Source organism: Epinephelus moara, chromosome 20 (genome assembly GCF_006386435.1).
Source record: "Epinephelus moara isolate mb chromosome 20, YSFRI_EMoa_1.0, whole genome shotgun sequence".
NCBI classification, from domain to species: Eukaryota; Metazoa; Chordata; class Actinopteri; order Perciformes; family Serranidae; genus Epinephelus; species Epinephelus moara.
Window position 1 is genome coordinate 46,503,024 of NC_065525.1, and position 21,094 is coordinate 46,524,117.

General features: G+C 45.0%; 1 protein-coding gene across 6 annotated transcripts in view; it reads left to right on the forward strand.

Annotated features, from left to right (window-relative positions):
- The window catches only part of LOC126408596 (transcription factor SOX-6-like), a 138,020-nt gene extending 117,853 nt beyond the window's left edge, over nt 1-20,167 (forward strand). For all 6 annotated transcript variants that reach the window (XM_050074247.1, XM_050074248.1, XM_050074244.1 and 3 more), the window contains 4 exons: nt 8,306-8,414; nt 10,625-10,795; nt 14,308-14,521; nt 17,193-20,167. In XM_050074247.1, coding sequence (XP_049930204.1) covers nt 8,306-8,414; nt 10,625-10,795; nt 14,308-14,521; nt 17,193-17,538 — 840 coding nt within the window. In that variant the 3' untranslated portion in view covers nt 17,539-20,167. The remainder of the gene's footprint in view (nt 1-8,305; nt 8,415-10,624; nt 10,796-14,307; nt 14,522-17,192) is intronic.
- Nucleotides 20,168-21,094: the final 927 nt, after the last annotated feature.

Sequence of the window (21,094 nt, forward strand, 5' to 3'; positions counted from 1 at the left end):
AACTGCTTCAGTTTGAGCTCTGAACATAAACTGCTTCAGTTTGAGTTGTGAACGTGACCTGCTTCAGTTTGAGCTCTGAACATAAACTGCTTCAGTTTGAGCTGTGAACGTGAACTGCTTCAGTTTGAGATCTGAACATAAACTGCTTCAGTTTGAGCTCTGAACGTGAGCTGCTTCAGTTTGAGCTGTGAACGTGGACTGCTTCAGTTTGACCTGTGAACGTGAACTGATTGAGTTTTAGCTGTGAACGTGAGCTGCTTTAGTTTGAGCTGTGAAAGTGAACTGCTTCAGTTTGAGCTGTGAACATGAACTGCTTCAGTTTGAGGTCTGAACGTGAACTGCTTCAGTTTGAGCTCTGAACGTGAACTGCTCCAGTTTGAGCTGTGAACGTGAACTGCTTCAGTTTGAGCTCTGAACATATACTGCTTCAGTTTGAGCTGTGAACGTGAACTGCTTCAGTTTTAGCTGTGAACGTGAACTGCTTCAGTTTGAGCTCTGAACATAAACTGCTTCAGTTTGAGGTGTGAACGTGAGCTGCTTCAGTTTGAGCTCTGAACATGAACTGCTTCAGTATGAGCTGTGAACGTTAACTGCTTCAGTTTGAGCTCCAAACATAAACTGCTTCAGTTTGAGCTGTGAACGTGAGCTGCTTCAGTTTGAACTGTGAGCGTGATCTGCTTCAGTTTGAACTTTGAACCTGACCTGCTTCAGTTTGAACTGTGAACGTGAGCTGCTTCAGTTTGAGCTCTGAACATAAACTGCTTCAGTTTGAGCTGTAAACGTGACCTGCTTCAGTTTGAGGTGTGAACGTGAGCTGCTTCAGTTTGAGCTCTGAACATGAACTGCTTCAGTATGAGCTGTGAACGTTAACTGCTTCAGTTTGAGCTCCAAACATAAACTGCTTCAGTTTGAGCTGTGAACGTGAGCTGCTTCAGTTTGAACTGTGAGCGTGATCTGCTTCAGTTTGAGCTGTGAACGTGAACTGCTTCAGTTTGAGCTGTGAACATAAACTGCTTCAGTTTGAGCTGTGAACGTGAACTGCTTCAGTTTGAGTTGTGAACGTGAACTGCTTCAGTTTGAGCTCTGAACATAAACTGCTTCAGTTTGAGTTGTGAACGTGACCTGCTTCAGTTTGAGCTCTGAACATAAACTGCTTCAGTTTGAGCTGTGAACGTGAACTGCTTCAGTTTGAGATCTGAACATAAACTGCTTCAGTTTGAGCTCTGAACATAAACTGCTTCAGTTTGAGCTGTGAACATAAACTGCTTCAGTTTGAGCTCTGAACATATACTGCTTCAGGTTGAGCTCTGAACGTGAACTGCTTCAGTTTGAGCTCTGAACATAAACTGCTCCAGTTTGAGCTCTGAACATAAACTGCTTCAGTTTGAGCTGTGAACGTGAACTGCTTCAGTTTGACCTCTGAACATAAACTGCTTCAGTTTGAGCTGTGAACGTGACCTGCTTCAGTTTGAACTCTGAAGGTGAGCTGCTTCAGTTTTAGCTCTGAACGTGCACGGCTGTGCACACGGACACACTTCTGTGGATGTGCTCTGACTTTCTCCAGTGTGCTGCAGCTCTGTGCTCAGCTTGTGTCTGAGTGTGAAGAAGGTTCATGGATGATATTTGGTGTTGTTTGGCTCGAGCTGCAGCTCTTGAGGACTTCTCTTTTCTCCTCTCATCTACACGGCCACCCAGAAGCCAACAGCTTTGAAGAGGGAGCAGCTGGGCCAATGACAAGTGATGGTTTTGGCGTGTGTGAGAGAGAGAGAGTGTGTGTGTGTGCGTGCCTCAACCGAGACTGAGTGGGTGTTTTTTGGGAGCAGAGCCGGTGTTAGCATTAGTGTGTGTTTGTGTGTGTGTGTGTGTGTGTGTGTGTGTGTGCGTGTGTGTGTATAATAGAGTCCAGCTCTCCTCTGGCCCTGGAGGGGGGATCCCGGCCTCGGGGTTTTAGCCCAATTAAAGGGCCTTTCTGGGGGATGGGACCTCCCCCCTCCCCCTCCTTGCTCATCTCTCCCCCTCTGGGCGGGAGGAGACAGGGCCTTTGTACCAGGATCTTATATCCAGAGGGACGTCTGCACTCCAAAACATCTTCAATCAGTCTGATCGGCCAATCACAGATTCCAGGGATCAGACGTTCAGGAAAACAGGGAACATGATTAGACCGGCTCTCCTGCGCAATTGATCCCATGTTGCTTGTGAGGATGAGGATGAGGAGGAGGAAGAGGAGGAGGAGGAGGAGAGGAACTCATGAATATTTTAGGGGTGGAGACTTTGAACCCACCAACCCCAAGTAGGTCATGATTGGTGCACTTCAAGGATAGGCTGTTTTGAATGTTTCTGACTTGTTTGCGCAAAACATCCAAAATCTGGCAAAATATATGTGTGCTGTATTTCTGCCCGCTCCCCTGCCGATGTTTTTAGAAGTCATTATGCTGGTAAACACTGAGCAACTGCTAAATATAAATTATACAACAGCCTATACCAATAAATTGTTTATTAAGATTTAATTTGAGTTGTCTGCTGCAGGTCTGGAGAAGCAAGTTTGAGCTTTAAGGATCGTTTTGCAGCGAGTTGAGTGTGAGATGACGACAGACCAAGGTGTGTGTTTCAGGGAGAGCCCTGTGTGTTTCCCAGCTCTATATTTTCCAACTTTATAAGAACAAAACCAAAGCAGTGCAGTAATTTGGTTTATAGCTCCATGCCTCCTAATAAAAAGCTCATTTGGAAAGTCTCAAAGTAATTGTTTCCGGTCGGAGGACGACAGCAGGCCTCGCTGTTTGTTGTCAGTTTGTTATTGGTTCCCTGACAACAGCAGCTCAAAGACTCTTTCTTTCTCTCTTTTAGCTTTAAATACATAGTTTGTCTTCTTTCTGCAGCGCTCAGAGGCTTTGCTCTGTCTTAAACAATTCATGGATGGAACTTGCTGGATAGTGAGAGTGTGACTCAGCCGCTCCACCTCGGGAGGCAGCGACGCCGCCTCGTTTTCTTTACCTTGGATTTCTGTGTTGTTTTCTGTCGGTCCAATAAATTTGTTACTCAGAAACTTTGAAGCCTCGTCCAGGCCTTTCTGTTTTATGACACTGTGCTCACACGGTGCGTCAGGAGGGAATCAGATCACTGCTGTATCTCAGTGTGACGCAGGACGCTGAGCTGTTTGTTGCTGATTCGACATCTCAGTGTGTGTTTGTGCTGATTTCACTCTGTTTGTGTATTTTTGTCTCACAGAGTTCATTTTAAGCACAGACGACATGAATGTTTCTCTGAGAGCGTAAAGTGATCCTTTAGTCCTTTGTGTGTGTGTGTGTGTGTGTGTGTGTGTGTGTGTGTGTGTCCTGGCTCTGCTCGGGCCTTGGCCATGTTAATGTCATTATAGCTGGTGTACAGACGAGAGGCCTGGCCAGTTAGTGGCATTGTTGAGTATCACCTTACGCTTACGTTGCTTCCAGCTGGCCCGCGGCTGCCAGAGCTCACTGAAATAGCCACTGTGTGTGACTGTGTGGGTGTGCGCATGTATGTTTATGTGTGCGCGCGTGTGTGTGCGCTGAAGCTTGTGCATTTTTTTATTCATCTAAACAGCCACAAAACACTCCCTGAAGCCACTGAAAGGAAAGCACCAAGTTTTTCAGAGACTGTCATGTTACTCAGCTGAAAACATTCAATCCAGGATGTGTTCCTGCAGACGCTTCACTGCGGCTCAGTCGACAACATGTAGAGGTTATCTTAGAAATGTGCGACAGCTCTGCACAGGAGCTCCGTAAAGTTTACATGAAACATGAGAGAAAACCGTTTCCTGTCTCCAGCAGAGGTGAACGTGGCAGGTGATGGCAGACGGAGCGCAGGTCGAGCTACACACCACAGAAGAAGCAGCGTAAACTGTTTCCTCGCTTCAGATGAAGCTGGGATGTAAACAGTCACTCCACAGCTGATTGTAAACTAGGAGCATTGCATGATGGGACACAGTTGACTGAAACCTGCTGTAATCCTCTGAAGCCGTCAGCTGATCCGTCAGACCCAGTCACAGTGTCTGTGTTCAGTAACTGAACAGACAGCTGCCCCAGCTGATTGAGTTTTAACCACCTAAAAAAAGAAAACGTCCATATCAGTGTAAGTGTAAACTGTATTTATCGTATTGTCACAGTTCTACCTTCCTGTTATTCAAACGCCACCAGACTGTACTGACACAAACACTCACTTTATTTAGCAGAACACACCCGCCGCCTCCAGCCAGTGAAAATATTTCAAATGTAGCGTAAACAGATGTAGATTTTTGTCTAAAATATGTTTCGTCCACAGCAGGACATCGTCGAGCTCCGCAGTCGACCACCGTGTTGATTTTATATCTTTATCTGTTGCAGGTTCAACTTGGAAATAGAAATATACAAGTTTGCTGATTTCAAATATCTTCACAGTTAAAAACAATTTCCAGTTTTCTACCCTGATGTGATTGATGTTGTTAGCGGGACGTGGTTTGGATTTTGGACACTTTGCAAGAAGTTTAAATTTAAAGTATTTTGGTCTGTGAGATATTTGACAAATAACTTCACCAAACACAAAGTATTTAATAATGTAAAAGAATTGTAATGAAGCTTCCCGTCAATAGAAAATTGATTTGCCATCAGAAGTCAGAGTGAACAGAGGTTTATTGTCTCACTGTTTATCAGTCATATTATTTTGTTCTTGTTTATTAAATTGTTTTATCTTGCAGAGTTTTTATTGGTCAGTTTAATCCTTTGTGATTTATTCTCCTCTCTCGTACTGCAACTCAGATCTTCACATTTAAAACCTTTTATTTCTAAATGTATCAGAGATGCTAGCAAAGCATCACAGTAATGTCTGTCAGGTCGGACACCACGTTTAGCTTCATATCTTTATCTGCTACAGCCAAAGTGATGACAGAGATAAACAAGTGAGCTGATTTCTCCACGACTGAAAACAGCTGGCAGGTGTGACAGTCTTTGTTGCAGGATTTTGGACACTGTCGCAAATTTGAAATTAAAAAATATATATATATTTATTTTGGTCTCTAAGACTTGAGGCAGAAAAACAGAAAGCAGATGGACTCAGAAAGTGAAGGTTAAATTTATTTGTGACCAGAAGTGAGCAGACGTTATCGTCATTTCATTTTGTTTCAGCCTGTTTTAATTCAGCAGCTTTGTTTCTTGAACATTTCTTGACTCATTCTCGCCTCTCGCACAGTTTGAAACTGACCAGATGTGTGAATGTGAGGGTGTTGAATGTACCGAGGCCGCTACAGAGAAATGTGTTGAGCCTGTTGAGTAAAGTTGGTGCAGCGGAAAGAGTCTGCAGGAAGGCGACCAGGGAGGAAATGGTTGTATAGAAGTTTATGTTGGCTGTAGGATGGAGCCCGTTACTCCGACAGCTCAGACGCTTCCAAGTCTTGATTAAAGGTCGCCGTAACGTTGGTGTGTTTGAAGCCTGAATGATTTAGCGACATTATAATAATGTTGACTACAAAGGCCGCTCTGGCACCTGCAAATAGACTGTTGAGTGTCTGAGTGTTCGGGCTGGAGCCTCCGGGGTGGCGGCGAGTGTGAAGAGCTATGAATAGGAGGGACGGTGAAAAGGAGAGCGGGGCTGACTGACAGCTCTATCGCACACAGTGAAGTCTGAAGAAGAAGAGATGAAGGAAATAGGAAGAGAGAGGGAACGCTGGGAGGAGGGGGGGCAGGGGGGTGGAGGAGGCTGCCAAACTTGATTGGTCCGGGAGGAGACAGTAAACGGTTGCGGGTCAGCTGGAGGCAGGCCGCGTTGGCGGTAGGCGAGTTGTAACTGTGGTAATGAGCTCAATACGGTGTGGATTAAAAAAAAAACAGCCATGTTTGGAGCGTTACCACAGCAACGCACACGCCAAGAGGAGGAGAGACCAGGCGGAACAAAAAGAGTCGGGTGTCTCTTAAATTTAGAAATATACATTCAGCAGCAGCAGCACGAGGCTGCAGCAGCAGCAGCAGCGTATTCACATCCACACGTCCTCCTGTTGTTCTTATTTAACTTGATCTTTTTAATTACTCGTCCATCTTGTGACGCTTTAATTCAGCGCAGCCTCTTCACGTGGCCTTCATTGTGTTTAATTAGTTTAGTCCTTGGTTCATCAACCTGCCTGCTCTGCACTCAAGTGCTCCGATTCACACCGGCGCTAAATAGTAATGTAATACGTGATGTGGTGCTGCGTCGAAGCCTTTCACACACACACACACACACACACACACACACAGAGTATAACCGCCTGAACATCAGGACTGTTTCTAAGCAGGCCGTCGCTCCCTGATGAAGACAAAGGAATAAAGACAGGAGACAAATGGAGTCTCATGACAGAGAGAGTCTGTAAAGCTGCTCCAGGAGGCAGCGGGCCAGAATCAAACCAGCAGGCGCAGCAGCCAAACCTATTTCAATCTTGACTAAACAAAGCAAAGACAGCTCCTTATTGCATTTGCCACAAGAACTTTCAAGTAGACCAAAAGTAGACCAACCGCAGGGAATATTTGCAAATTATGACCCAGGTCTGCTGTTAATCTGTATTTTGGATCAGTCCACCTCTATTGATGCTGTCCTAGTCCATTTTCCAAAAGCCTAACTCCACTCTGCGTTACTTTTCCATCGCTGTCCTCCCATTTACCAGCAGCGTTCGGACGTCTCTGACTGCTTCACATGTTTTTAAATGACGCTGTGAGGCACATCTGAGGAAGCTCCTGCACAGCTGTCCCATTTGAAGAACTTTAAATTCATTCTGTGAAAACTGTTGATCTTTGAAACATCAAACTTAAACTGCCACAAGTCTGAGAGGCTTTTCACCAGGCTGTTGTTTAGGGACTGTTCTTTACTTATCAGAGGAGGAAAATCCATTCACTCGTGTCAGTCATGCTGCTCAGTTTGTGCAAACGTGCAAATTATTTTAAGTTTTTTTTCTCTTTCTGACAGAAGTGTTTGATACACATGATGTGTCGAGGGAGCGTCAGACGTCAGAAAATCCGATAATAATTTCTGGCTTTTTTTGTTCATCACAATTCACCCACATTTTTGAAGAAAAGAAAAAATTAAAAACAAAGAAAGAAAAAAAATCAATGAAAATTTTTAGAGAAAACATGAACATTTTCTTTAAAAATTTCCAGCACTTTAAAGAAAAAAAATCACCCACATTTTTGAAGAAAACATCCCTTCCAAAGCTGCAGGGTGGTAAATACAAGATACAGCCATTTTCAGTTGTAAGGCCCCCCCCCCCCCGATAAATAATGAACGGTCCCTAAACTCTACAAATTAAAGAAGAACTCTGAGCCCTGATTTTGTCTCTGGTTGTCCACTCCTCTTTGTTTTTTCTTTGCTCCCTCCATCGTCCTCTGTCCCTCTGTCTCTCCGTCTGTCTGTCCCCCTGTCCCTCTGTCTCTTCATCTGTCCCTCTGTCTGTCTCTCAGTCTCTCTGTCCGTCCTTGTGTCTTTTCTTTAGTCCTTTGTTAGGCGGTTGCTTCCTGCGGTGAGCGTGGCACTGCCCAGGCACATGTTCTGCGGTGGGCCTGATTACAGCCCTGCCGTAGTGCTGACATTGGCCCGCGCCGACTCCTCATCTATAAACACACACACACATACGCACACATACGCACACATACACACCGGCCCCTAAGTTCCACCAACTCTGCCAGCGGCTACCGCGGCATGACTTCACCCGGCAACCATTCCTTGCGTCAAACAAAATGCCTCTGTCACCAGAAAAAGGAGGAGAGCCGAGAGGGAGGAGGAAGGAGGGAGGGAGAGGGGGAGGGAGAGGAGGAGCGTAGCTGTGCGGTAGCTCCACGGAGGGTTCGATGTTTTCCACCACAGTTTGGGAGCGTGGTGGGGTAATTTTAGCTGGAAGGCCCCGAGGCGGGCTGCTCGCAGACGTTATGTGTCTCAGAAGTGGAGTGGCAGGCAGAAGGCAAGAGGATGAGGATGATGATGATGATGATGATGATGGGAGGTTGATTAGCGTAGGCCTGAAGGAGCTCTGACTTGTCTCTTAACTTATCATAGAACCAACATCATGACTCATTTCCCTCAATAAAAAACTGCATTAAAATAAACAGCCTGTGTGTTTCTTTTATTTTTCGTCTCTCAACTCAACCCAGCAGTTAGTTTTATTGTCATGAACATCACAGTCTTCCCCCGTGACCCAACTGAGAGGTGCTAGGCTCACACACAGGGCCACCATCCAGACGTTCAATAAGAAGGACTGACAGTGAAAAGTTTAGTTTTGGCAGCTGACGTCACGTTTCTCACGTTCATTAAAGAACCTTTGATATTTCCTGTGTTTCAGGAGCGGCTGCACTACGAGACTCTGAGCCAGCACCTGGGGAAGCTTGGGGACGATGCTGGGAAGATGGTCCATCGAGTCATTGACCTGACGAGACCAGAAGATCTGGATGGTAACAGCACCTTTGATTCACTCCTCTGGTGGTTTGTTCAACGTGTTGTACTCCTCATGTTTAGTTGCCTCCAGTATAATGTGGGTTACTCAGAAGCACAGAGACGTGACAGACTGGAGGGGGGTGGGGGTGAAGGAGGAAGGAGCTGCTGAGGTTTGACTTAGAGGCAGTCACATCCTGTTCAGACTAAATTGATAGCAGTGACCCTGAACCTGGGGCCCCTCACAGAAGAGGCCCTGCCTCTGGTGCCTCTGGTGGTCCGCCATCTCAGAAAATCCACAATAAAGATGAAGGCGTCTTCCAGAGCTGCACAACATGCAGGTATTCAGGGAACACAAATATTTATTGTGCTCCTCAGGAAGCTTTGCTGGAGGACACTGAAGCAGCTAAACAGACTCTTTAACATCAACATCTCTTAAAAACCTGACACTGTTATTAGTCCTGCAGGAGCACCACACGCTGCTCACAGCTCATGACATGAAATCCCACCCAGGACACGTCTGCAAACAGCAGCAGGCGAAGACGAGTCCGTTAAAGGGACGGTTCAGATCTCTAACAGTCGGGGTGTGCTGGATACCACACCGGCTGGGAAGCTAATCAACATACTGCTGTGGGCGGAGTCAGCAACAAGACGTATTATCACTAGTGCAGAAAAGTCCCACATGAAACAATCAGTGTCAGTGCGAGAGTCGTTATACTGACAGTGTTTTCACAGCTTTACTTTAATGTCAGACGCTGGTCTCTGGTGGAGAACTGAACTGAAGCTGTTGTGTCGCTCGAGAGAAACAGTGATTTAACATGAGTGAACACGGAGCTGCTGCTCGACTGCTGCCTCCATCAGTCTGTGAGTCTGTGGGACGTTTATAGGGTTAATTCAGATTCACCAAAGTCACGCAGACACACTCACTGATGGAGGCAGCAGTCGAGCAGCAGCTCCGTGTTCACTCATGTTAAACTCCGTGCTTTGACAAGAGCTCACATGGCAGCTGAGGCCACATTTGATCGGTCTGTGTGACAGAAAGGTGAAGCAGTGAAAACTTAAACTGACATTCAGGTGAACTAACTGCTGCCTCCGTCCACAGCAGTGTGTTGATGAGCTTCTTCAGCAGAGCTCCTGCTGCTTCTCTAACCTGACGTCTGCTGTAGGACACACACTGACTGTGGATCAGTTCAGCACCACTATAACTTTCCCTTTAATGCTCAATAAAGTTTACTGTGAAGATCATTTGTAAAAAATATTAATGAGTAAAAGCGAGACACTTAACATCCTGTGCGTCGCCTGCAGTCAGCAGGTACTGTTACACTAATAATGATAATAATAAACTTTATTATACAGCTCACTCTTTTCATACAGGGAGTGCAGCTCAGTGGCCTCTACAGTGAACCTAAAACATTCATTCAATATAAAAGCACATTCAGAAAGAGTTTAAAACAAGAATTAGCTGATTCATTTCAAAGTGATCTGAGATCCTGTTGATCCAACTTTCATAGTGTTTCTTCCTGTGTCACCTCCTCTGACATCTTTAACTGTCAGAGCCTTGAAGTCCCAACAGACACTGACTCACTGAAATAAGAGAACACCTTCTCACTGCAGGCATCATCTGTGCCGCGTACGGCCCACAGCTGTGACACTGTGGATGGAACAGAACTCATCAGTCACCCACTGATCAGAGCAAAACCACAAGTCTGAAACCTTTTTTAAAATCATAAGATGAAAAAAATCATGACGTCATCAAATCATAGAACTGTAAAATCATAAAATCAAGTCAGATCCAAGATTTCAAAGAGCCAAAGCGTGTCAGAGCTAAAAGTTAAAATGAATAGATGAGCTTTTTTAAATAAATGAAACACCTTGTGTCAACGCAGCGTGAGTGACTGGATGTTAAACGCCGTCGGCCCACCTGTTCCTCATAAAGCTGTGGTGTTTACAGGCGGCAAGGAGCTGCGGACGGCTCGTTGTGGGTTAGTTTACAGTCAGAGGAGTAAACACAGGAGCAGCGACACTCACATCCTATCAGGATGAAGCTAACTGACCATGGTGTGTTTGTGTGAGTGTGCTGAGGGCATCTCATCCAGACCGCCATCACACGCTGTCATACATCGTCAGAGAAGGATCCGAGTATCCTGCAGGTCGACCATGAGAGTATGAGAGATAACTGTGTCACTGGTTGGTGGGCACACAGAGAACTGTTTTCCTCTGTGTCACACAGGAAGTAACATCACGGAGGCGCGAGTGTTCAGGGAGGCGCGGGGCAGGAACAACGCCGAGCCTCACATCAAGAGACCCATGAACGCCTTCATGGTGTGGGCCAAAGACGAGAGGAGGAAGATCCTGCAGACCTTCCCCGACATGCACAACTCCAACATCAGCAAGATCCTCGGTGAGCTTTCACAAGTTTATATTCAACAGGAGCGTTTGACATTAAAGGGACAGTTCACCCCAAAATCAAATCACATATTCCTCCTCCTCCTCCTCCTCCTCCTCATCTACCAAACTACACCCACCAACTGTATCACTGCACAGAGGGGAGCGGGCATCTACTCATGATGTCTGCAAACATTTCGACGCCCCTGGCTGCTTGAGGAGCGAGCACAAGATGCTTCCTTCTGCACCATGATTCAGTTGTTCGGTGCAGTGCAGCAGAAACAACAATGAACACTGTTGGTTTTGGGGTGAACTGTCCCTTTAATGTTGTGCTTCTGGAAAACTGGTGGGTCGGGGGTGACCCTATAACTGTTCTTTATTTTCCCCTGAGGAAACGTATCAGTGTTTGTGTTGAATGTAATATAATGGGAAGAAAATAATCAGTGATCAGATGATTCAGATGAAAACAGAAGTTTGTAAATGAGCTCTTTGATAATTATCAGCAGCGTATTTCTGTTACTGGAAGAATTTTCTAGGCTGTTCGTCTTCATGTTTGAACTGTGACATCAGTTTCTTATCTCAGAGAACTCGTCACCTTCTGGACGTGTCGGGACATAAAGTCTGTGTGAAGATCAGTTTAATCCAACCTTTTAACACACACACACACACACACACACACACACACAGCTGAAGGTCTGAAACTATGTGTGGTTTTACCTCGTTTCTTTGTCGTGTGCACAGACGTATTTGTCTCTGGACTCGGCGCTCAGGAGGCTCCTCTGTCCTCCACAGTTCACAGGGTCTATATCAGCAGCAGGCTGAGGACTATAAGAAGGAGCAGTGTGCTGTTAGACCTGGAACACTCGACACACAGAGCTCCACTGTGTCGGCCTGACGAGTGTGATGGATGCATTCAGCTCTAAAGTAGCCGTGTTGATACTAACTGCCTCACACAGATAGCCATTCAGGCAGCGCTGAGCGTAGCGGTTGTTCATGAAATGTTGTGAAGACCTCCAGTGTCCGACGCAGAGCTCTGCTGAGCTGGAGGGTCTCTGAATGTAAATCCTCCTCCTGAGCAACGCTAACAAAATGCTGCTTCTGAGCTGGGTTTGTGTTTCTGACTCAAGAGGCGTCTTGTGTTTGACCAAAGACTTCCTGCATTTATATGACGTTGAGGTGATGATTTCCTCATCAGAATGAATCAGTGATGCAGTTTGTGGGAATCATGAGAAATAAGTGATCTATCGAGCGTCTGTGGCAGAGATAGGAACAAAAAGCAGAGTTTAGAGTGCACGTTTGTGTACGTGTGCACGACTGCATGTGTACAATGGATGTAATAACACAGCTGGACTCTGGGGAGTGGGTGGCAGGCTGTAAAACCCTCCTGTGTGTTTCCTGTGTGACAAAAGTACAGGACGGGTTTGTGATAAACCTTGATAAACAGAGGAGCGAGGCGGAGTGTGTATAATCAGTTGTCGGAGTGCTTCGCAGATGTGCTGCGTTCCTGCGGTAATGGCCCTGTCCACTTGTTCAGAAGGTCCTCTTACTGGGAAAATAACAAGTACACAATGCGTCATTCTTCTGGAGCCAAGAGGGAGCAGAGTGTAATCCACTCCTGATTTTAAACAGCCTCCCTGGTTAAAGATTTGATGGTGTCTGTTCACATGACAACATCCAACCTGAAGGAACGCTGACATTTCTGTTCGAGCTGAGACTCTGTGAGCCGTTTGAATCTTTGGTTTCATTCTGATCACTGGTATATTTTACCACAGAGTCTACACATCACTTTCATCAGAACCTAAATGAAATGAAAAAGCTCTCTTAAATATATACCATGCAGGAATTGTTGGTTACTGTTTGTCACAACTTGGTCTCACCCTGAAGTCTTGGTCAGTGACTTACAGCATCAGGCAGACAAAAGAAAGCCACCCTTTCATGTCGGTATAATACGCGGCAATAATGGCAACCAACAGCTTGGGGGAAACGCACCGGGACAGCAATGAAAATTAAGACGGCGGACGTCTGAGAAGGGTGGGACCTCCATCTCTCACTCGGGAGGCCGGTGTTCACGTCCTGTAAGATTGTAAAGCCAAACCCTGTTCTTTTTTCCTAAACCCTAACCACGTGTGTGTTGGCTAAATGTAACCACGTGTGTGTTGGCTAAACGTAATCACACGTGTGTGTGTGTTGGCTAAACGTAACCACGTGTGTGTGTGTGTTGGCTAAACGTAACCACGTGTGTGTGTGTTGGCTAAACGTAATCACGTGTGTGTGTGTTGGCTAAACGTAACCATGTGTGTCTGTGTTGGCTAAACGTAATCACACGTGTGTGTGTTGGCTAAACGTAATCACACATGTGTGTGTTGGCTAAACATAACCACGTGTGTGTGTTGGCTAAACGTAATCACACGTGTGTGTGTTGGCTAAACGTAACCACGTGTGTGTGTGTTGGCGAAACGTAACCACGTGTGTGTGTGTCGACTAAATGTAACCACATGTGTGTGTGTGTCGGCTAAACGTAATCACACGTGTGTGTGTTGGCTAAACGTAACCATGTGTGTGTGTTGGCTAAATGTAACCACATGTGTGTGTGTGTCGGCTAAACGTAACCACGTGTGTGTGTGTGTCGGCTAAACGTAACCACGTGTGTGTGTGTTGGCTAAACGTAACCACGTATGTGTGTCAGCTAAATGTAACCACATATGTGTGTTGGCTAAATGTAACCACGTGTGTGTGTGATGGCTAAACGTAACCACGTGTGTGTGTGTTGGTTAAATGTAACCGCGTGTGTGTGTGATGGCTAAACGTAACCACGTGTGTGTGTGTTGGCTAAACGTAACCATGTGTGTGTGTTGGCTAAAAGTAACCACGTGTGTGTGTTGTTGAAGAAAAAAAAACATTTGGTGGCGTTGTACCAATGTAGTGCTTTTATTTTGAAAGAGACTGTATCAAACTGTACATTTCCTGTGAAAACAGAAGTGTATTTTGAAAACAGACAATGCATGTAACAGGCTGAAGTTGACACGGCATCCCAGAACGTCAACAACCAACACACCCAGGGTACCCTGGACGTCATATGTGGACGTGGAAAGTCCATGACCAAACGTGGACATGTGACGAGGTCACAGTGAGGATGATGATGGCTGTAAACAGAATCACCAGAGACAGTGAAGGTGACAGTCAGTGTCTCTGGTCGGTGTTTTTCAGCGCTGTGTTGAGGATGTTTGTAGCTTCCTCTTTGATCTGGTTACGATCTGACACCTGGTCACTACCTTTCTATAAGGCCCGACCTCACCTGTGCACTGTGCTCACAGCCTGAAGAGAACAGGCTCTCTGCAGATAAATACACCATCACACACTTCTAGCAGGTCATCAGTGATGACTGAGAGGGTTTACTTTTGTCTGAGTCTGTTCTTTGTTTCCAGGAAAATCCTGCACAGAAAACATTTGAGATATTTACATATGTTTTATGACCAAGTTGAGTCAAGCTAAACTAAAGAGAAAAACTAATCTGCACATCTTCTCCAGGCTCTCGCTGGAAATCCATGACCAACCAGGAGAAGCAGCCGTACTACGAGGAGCAGGCCCGCCTGAGTAAAATCCATCTGGAGAAATATCCCAACTACAAGTACAAGCCGCGGCCCAAGAGAACCTGCATCATTGACGGCAAGAAGCTGCGCATCGGAGAGTACAAGCAGATGATGAGGTCACGGCGTCAGGAGATGAGGCAGTTCTTTGTCGGGTGAGTACCGTCAGACGTCAATCCTGCAGTTCCTCTAATGTCCACTAGAGGCTGGCTCCAAGAGCAAGTCAGACCTCCATGTTAACATGTAGAAATCAACACGTTTACAGCCTGGTACATACACACTACATCATGATATGGGACAACATACTGTCTTGATTATGAATCTTTTAATATCCAAAGTTTCCTGGTTTTAAAGTAACATTATTGTCTGAACTCTTCTCTTATTAACATTTATATCCACATTACTGATGGTTGCAACAAATGTCAGTGTGAAAGCACCAACAGTCAGCCCCACAGTATCCTCACCATATCAACACCCAGTCCTTTGGCCAAATATATTGTGATATTAGATTGTGTCCAGATCAACCAGCGCTGCTCTGAAGCTGATTCCCTCTCAGCTATGCAGGGCTGAATTTCTACACTAAATACTGTATGTCCAAACATGGTCGACTCAGAATCCAAAAATCCAAGATGCCAAACTCAACCAGACCAAACCAAGTCTACATGTGTGTGTGTGTTGTCAGCTGACCCTGAACATCACAGTCAGCTTCCTGTGTCTGTATGTAACACAATGAACACGCAGTGTCTTATATAAAGTTTCAAAGTGCACCTCCAGGTATTTTTCCACAGAAACATTTTCTTCCATCAGTGTGTGCAGCGACAGCGACGAGCCCCGGCTCACACACACGCTTTGTATGTCGCTCAATAACACTTTGACTAATTTACTGTTGCTCCTGCAACCTCTCAGTTCAGTTAAACTTCCCATCGCGCTCGCCACCTTGACCTCACCATGGGTTTTTTATCAAACACATTTAGCAGGATAAAGATACTGTTATTCATAAAGAGGATTTGGGGGCATTTCAGTCAGGGTTTATTTTTTAATTATGTTTTTTCTCTGCACTTTATCTCAGGTCTTTTTTCTTACCGTGTGTCACAGCATCAATATAAAAGACCGATTCTTCCTGGAGGATTGAGGGGTGACCATCAGGGTTTATTCAGTAGAGGTCTCCTAGTGCAACCTTCTGCTTGTTTCTGTGAAAGCTTTTAAAGGTTTGCTGAGGAGCGTTGTGTTCAGTGTAGTGGGTGCAGAGAGGGGAAAAACAGTGGCATTGTCTTAATAGGAACCAGCCATGGATGTGTTTAAAGCCATCACAGTGGCCTGGGCTTCAGATGGATTTACCAGAGGCCACGGCTTTGAATAGGAGCGATTTTTAATAGCTTGTCATTTATTAAATTAGGACAATGCTGGGCGCTTGCGGGCAGTGAAATTGGACACAGACAGACATAGTGGAATATGAAATGTAAGCAGATGTTTGAGAGGGAGCGAGAGCCAGGCAGACGTCACGGGCTGAATGCCACATTTACTGTGTGTGGTCAGTAACTGCAGAAAAACGCTCCTGATTCTCCGAGCCTGCTCTTTCAATCACTGCTAAATCAAATAGCTACTGGGAGCCGGCACTCGACCAGTTACTGGCACATTCCACACAACTAAACCAGTGTTGTTTTAAAGCGTCTAATGTGAAAATGAGTCTGTCAGAGCGGACGGCTGTAATTGTTTCAGGAGACGGAGGAGGGAAAACTGTTAGGTGAGAAAAGTGACAGCAGTTTTCCTGCTTTATGAGGCTCAGTGAGGAGCCAGAGGGGCCCTTTGACTGATGGGCCGTCACCCTCATTCCTCCTCTATTCTATGTGAACAGGTTATTTAGCTGCTGTGAGCTGGCAGCGAGCGCTCTGTGTCAGGACATGCCCGACCTGACGAGGAGCTCTGCTCTTTAAGTGGCTTCACAATTCATGTTTTTGTTCAAAGGAGCTGAGAATGAATCAGAGTCTGATCAAACACTCATCTGGCACTAACCAGCTGATATGTTCCTGTGACCTGTTTGTTTTTATTATTTCATTATTTAAAGAGAAAAAAGATTTACATGCAGCCTGTCTTTGTCTGTTGGTCAGTCCACCACTGTGGTCCGGCTTTAATCCTCCTACAGACTGTGAGATTTGATCAGTCTTCTAAGTTTAGTGCAGCTGTGCACTGTGCAACATGACTCTAATAAACATCCAGTTTGATGCCTGCAGACTGTTGGATGACACAATCACAGGCTACAACATACGCTGCAACAGCTTCACGCACTGAGTGATGCTGCAGGATTATTACTTCTACTGTGAAGCTCAACATAGAGAGGAATTAATTAAACTAATACAATTATTATCATGAAAAAACATTTCTAAAAAACATAATTAAAATGGTCGAAAAATATTTTCAAATTTTGTTTTTTTGAAAAAATGTCAAAAAAAATACTTGTCAAAAAAGTTTATAAAAATTCTGGAAAAAATGATGATTAAATGTCAGAAACAATTATTAAAATGTCCAAAAAGTATTAATGGAAAAAAAAAGTTAATAACATGTCTGAAAATTTAGATTTAAATGTGTTAAAATAAGCTAAAGTTACACTATACACTGTGGTGCGCGTGTGTGTGTGTGTGTGTGTGTGCGTGTGTGTGTGTGTGTGTGTGTGTGCGCGCGCGTGTGCGCGCGTGCATGCGTGCGTGCGTGCGTGTGTGTGTGTGTGTGTGTGTGTGCTAGCTGCTCCGGTCTTTTCTCCATTTTTTTATTCTTTGCTCACCTTTGAGACACGAGAGAGAAAAACCCTCTTCCTGTCTTGTCTTTCAGGCCTCAGCCACCGATGCCTCTCGGCAGCAGCCCGGGCGGAGTGGGAGTTTACCCGGGCGCCATTACCATGGCAACGACAGCCACACCGTCCCCACACCTGACCTCAGACTGCTCCAGCAACTCAGCCAGCCCCGAACCCGCCATCCCGGTCATTCAGAGCACGTACGGGATGAAGTCCGAGCCCGGCGGCGGAGGCAGCAATGGTGGCGGGATGGGAGCCTTGGATCTGCCCAGCGACCCTGCCAACGGAGACGACGACATGGACATGTACGAGGACTTTGAGGACGAGCCCAAGTCAGACTATAGCAGCGACCACGAGACACAGGAGGCCGTCAGCGCCAACTGAGCGCGCTCAGGGTGTCGGTTGTAAAAAGAGAAAAAACAAAACTCCTGTTCTACTCAGAGACACTTTTTAAAATCACAGTTTATTATAGAGACCTTCAGGACATGTGGCATCACGCACTGAGCATGCCCAGACAGGATTCACATGCTCACTGAGTTCTCGGACAGTTGATGGACGTCCATTTGAAGAAGACGGCGGATGGACAAAATGTGACCCGAGAAAAAACAGCTGACAGACATTCAGACATCCAGCTGACAACAAACTTCAGTTTCCTTCAACTCTGACAATCTTAACAGGAGCCGAGAAGAGACGGAGACAGAAGAGACAGGATGAGGACAGGATGAGACAGGATGAGACAGGATGAGGACAGGATGAGACAGGATGAGACACATGAGCGAGGAACACATTGCTGTGTGGTTTGTAAAGAGCATGCATGGATTTGAAGCATCAGGAGTTGGTCTTCAACAGCTATTTGGTCTTAAATGTTTAAGGAGTGGTTTCATTTTTATCTTCATGTATTTACTTTTTTTGTGTTTTCTTTTTGTTCTGTTTTCCTCTGACAGGTCGCTGCCTGTACGAACTCTGGACTGTCGGAACTTGAAATATGAAAAGTTTTAATATAAATCCTAGCTATTGTAATCTTATAGTCTTACTTTTGTTTCTTACCAGTACACCGTGCATCTCCATCTTGTTTTCTGACAGACTGCTTACATTACATTACTGTTAGAGTTTTTTTTATATCCCAGCTCAGGTATGATGTGCCAGCTTGTGAATGTGTTTCTTTTTTTGTTTCGTTTTCATACAGAAAGAGTGGTAGGTCTTTTCAGACTGTCAATGAAATAAAGGGAGCAAAATCCCTTATATCACATTATTATTATTATTAGTAGTAGTAGTAGTAGTAGTAGTATTACTATTATTACTATTATTACTATTACTGAGTAGGTGTGTAAGGAAGCACGAACCCAGGCATTGCACAGATTTACTTCAAATGTGCCAAACCTACATTCACATTCACTCGGGATGTCGTAGTCTTAACTTCCAATGCTGCAAAAAAGTCTTATACAATCAGCTTTTTCTATCTGATGATGATGATGGTGATGATGATGATGATGATGATGATGATGATGATGATGATGATGATGATGCTCCGACTCGGTAACTGCTGGCCCCCCTCCTGACCCGATTACCGGCAGAGCTCAGTGAGGATGTGATGTCACACTTTGATCTCTGACAGCTCCTCCATGCTGAGATCTGCTCCTCAGTTCCACTTACTGCATTGGTGCTTTTATGAACCACATTTCCCACAGTTCCTTGAGGCAAAACACTCGGCACATTGTGCTGTAGGTTCAGGAGGGCGCAACCAAACGCCGACCTTCAGTGTTTGAGTTTATTCCTTCCAATCTGGCCAAAGGTACAGACATTTATTTGGCTTCATTTCTGCTGAGACACTTTAAGACTTAAACGTGTCCAGTCAGCAGCGGGCGGCGGGCGGTGGGCAGAGGGGCGGGGTCTAGCAGCGCCACAGTTACCTGCTGTAGGATGAGAGTTTCTAATATTCTGGATCCCTTGGCTGTATTTTGAATTGTGTTTTGAATTGGTACAAAATGTTCCTATTTTTATTATTAGCCTGTTCATATTTGTAAATGTCTTCTGAGCATCACGTGGGACAGATTCACCAAACATGTGTTTTAAGAAAGAATTTATTGAGCTGCAAAAAGAGGTCTGTTATTTCAAAAAGGGTACCTTTTCTACAGCGCATGTATATTTTGAAGACGAGTAAATTATTAGGAGAAGAATGGAGGAAAAAAAGCTGCAGAGTTTTTCCACAGTCTGAACTGAGATGTTCTCCTCTTGTGTCAGCGCGGCCTCGTGCTCAGCGCCGTGCACGCTTTTTCCTCTGTTTTACTCCAATGTCACTTCTCTGACGACACACAGTATATTCTTTGTCTCTTTTCACCACACTCTGCATTCTGAATATTTTCAACACCTGGGACTTCGGGTGGTTTCTGTTCAGCTGTTTCACACGTCTTCATATCTCTGACCATACCTGGCAGTCTTTACTCAGAAAGCTTCACAAGCTGGGACTGAACTTTGGTTTTTACTCGCATTGCAGGAAAAGAAAAAAAAAGCCTCATGCATAGACATTTCTGTTGTTGTCATCCTAAGCACTGGATATAAATTCTATGTTGTTTTTTTAAGTATGGACTAATGTGAAGATGTTGTTTGATTTTCAACATGATAAATTAGAACAGTCAAAGTCACATGTTTGGACTCAATAGGACGCCTCGGACACGCCAGGCACAAGTAAAATGCCATTTCTTTAGAAGCATTTCATTTACCGAAGCAAGTTTTGTTGCCGCAGCTCTCGTGCCGCCTGAAGGGGTCACGTCACCTCTGATCTCTTTAGACCTCATACTCTTGTCAGTTGTGGCCTGCAGAAGTGGGACGTCAGTTTCCTGGTCACATACATTTTGTGATGAGTATTGTATTTGAAATTCAATTGTGCGTTTTAACATTTCATTGTATTTATTAGCCAGCTTTGGCTCTAAAAAGTGTCAGTACAACTTGGTGAGAAAGACAATCAAAAAAAATAAAGAAATAAAAATTAAAAACTTGAGATTTTCCCTAAAAATCTGTCTCTTCATTTTTTCAACTCTTCATCTGACTGCTGTGGAAAGATAAAAGTGTTGATGTGCAGAGCAGCATTCAAACCTATTGTGTTGAGCATGTGAAAAGACTGAGCACAAGTTACAGGTAGTGTTGCATGAATTATTATTTCCATTACGCCAAATAGTGCTCTTACTTTCCAGGCATCTAATAATTTCCAACACAAGGCTTTCTGTTTCCAAAGTCGAGCTATTCCACTCCGGCTTTATATTTTGGTGGCCCATTACAGTAAATGTGGCCTATTGTTCCATTGTGTGTGTGTGTGTGTGTGTGTGTGTGTGTGTGTGTGTGAGGTAACGCCACACATTCTGACTGTGCTGTGGTGTATACGCCACGGCGCCGGTGTTCGCTGCAGCCAATCCCAGCATTTGAGAGAGAGAAACAGAGGGCTCAGCCATATGCAGCCACATCATAAATCTAATTGTAATTCCCAAATCAACTGTAGCGTCACCCTGCGAGGGGCGCAGGCGAGTTTGTCACACACTCCTTTGTGTGCACTGATGTGTGTGTGTGTGTGTGTGTGTGTGTGTGCGCGCGCAGCGTGGCTTTTAGCTGGGAGGGGTGTTTGAAATCATACTTGTGCTGTTGCCATGCTAATCTCGTTAAATAAGTCATCATAATTTACATTTCCTTTTTCCTTTCTGCAGGATGAACATTTAGCTGTTTGCAAGTTGACAGATTGTTTCTGTGTGTGCACAACTGTGTGTGCACAACTGTGTGTGTGTGTGTGTGTGTGTGTGTGTGCGTGTGTGAAGCTTTTAGGGCCGTAATAAAGGAGAGCGCAGTTTGTTTCAGTGCAGTCATCATTTCATAGATTGATGTGTTCACCTATATATATGTGAACTTATTGTAGGATGAGACTGACATGATTCACATTTTTACATTCAGTCTG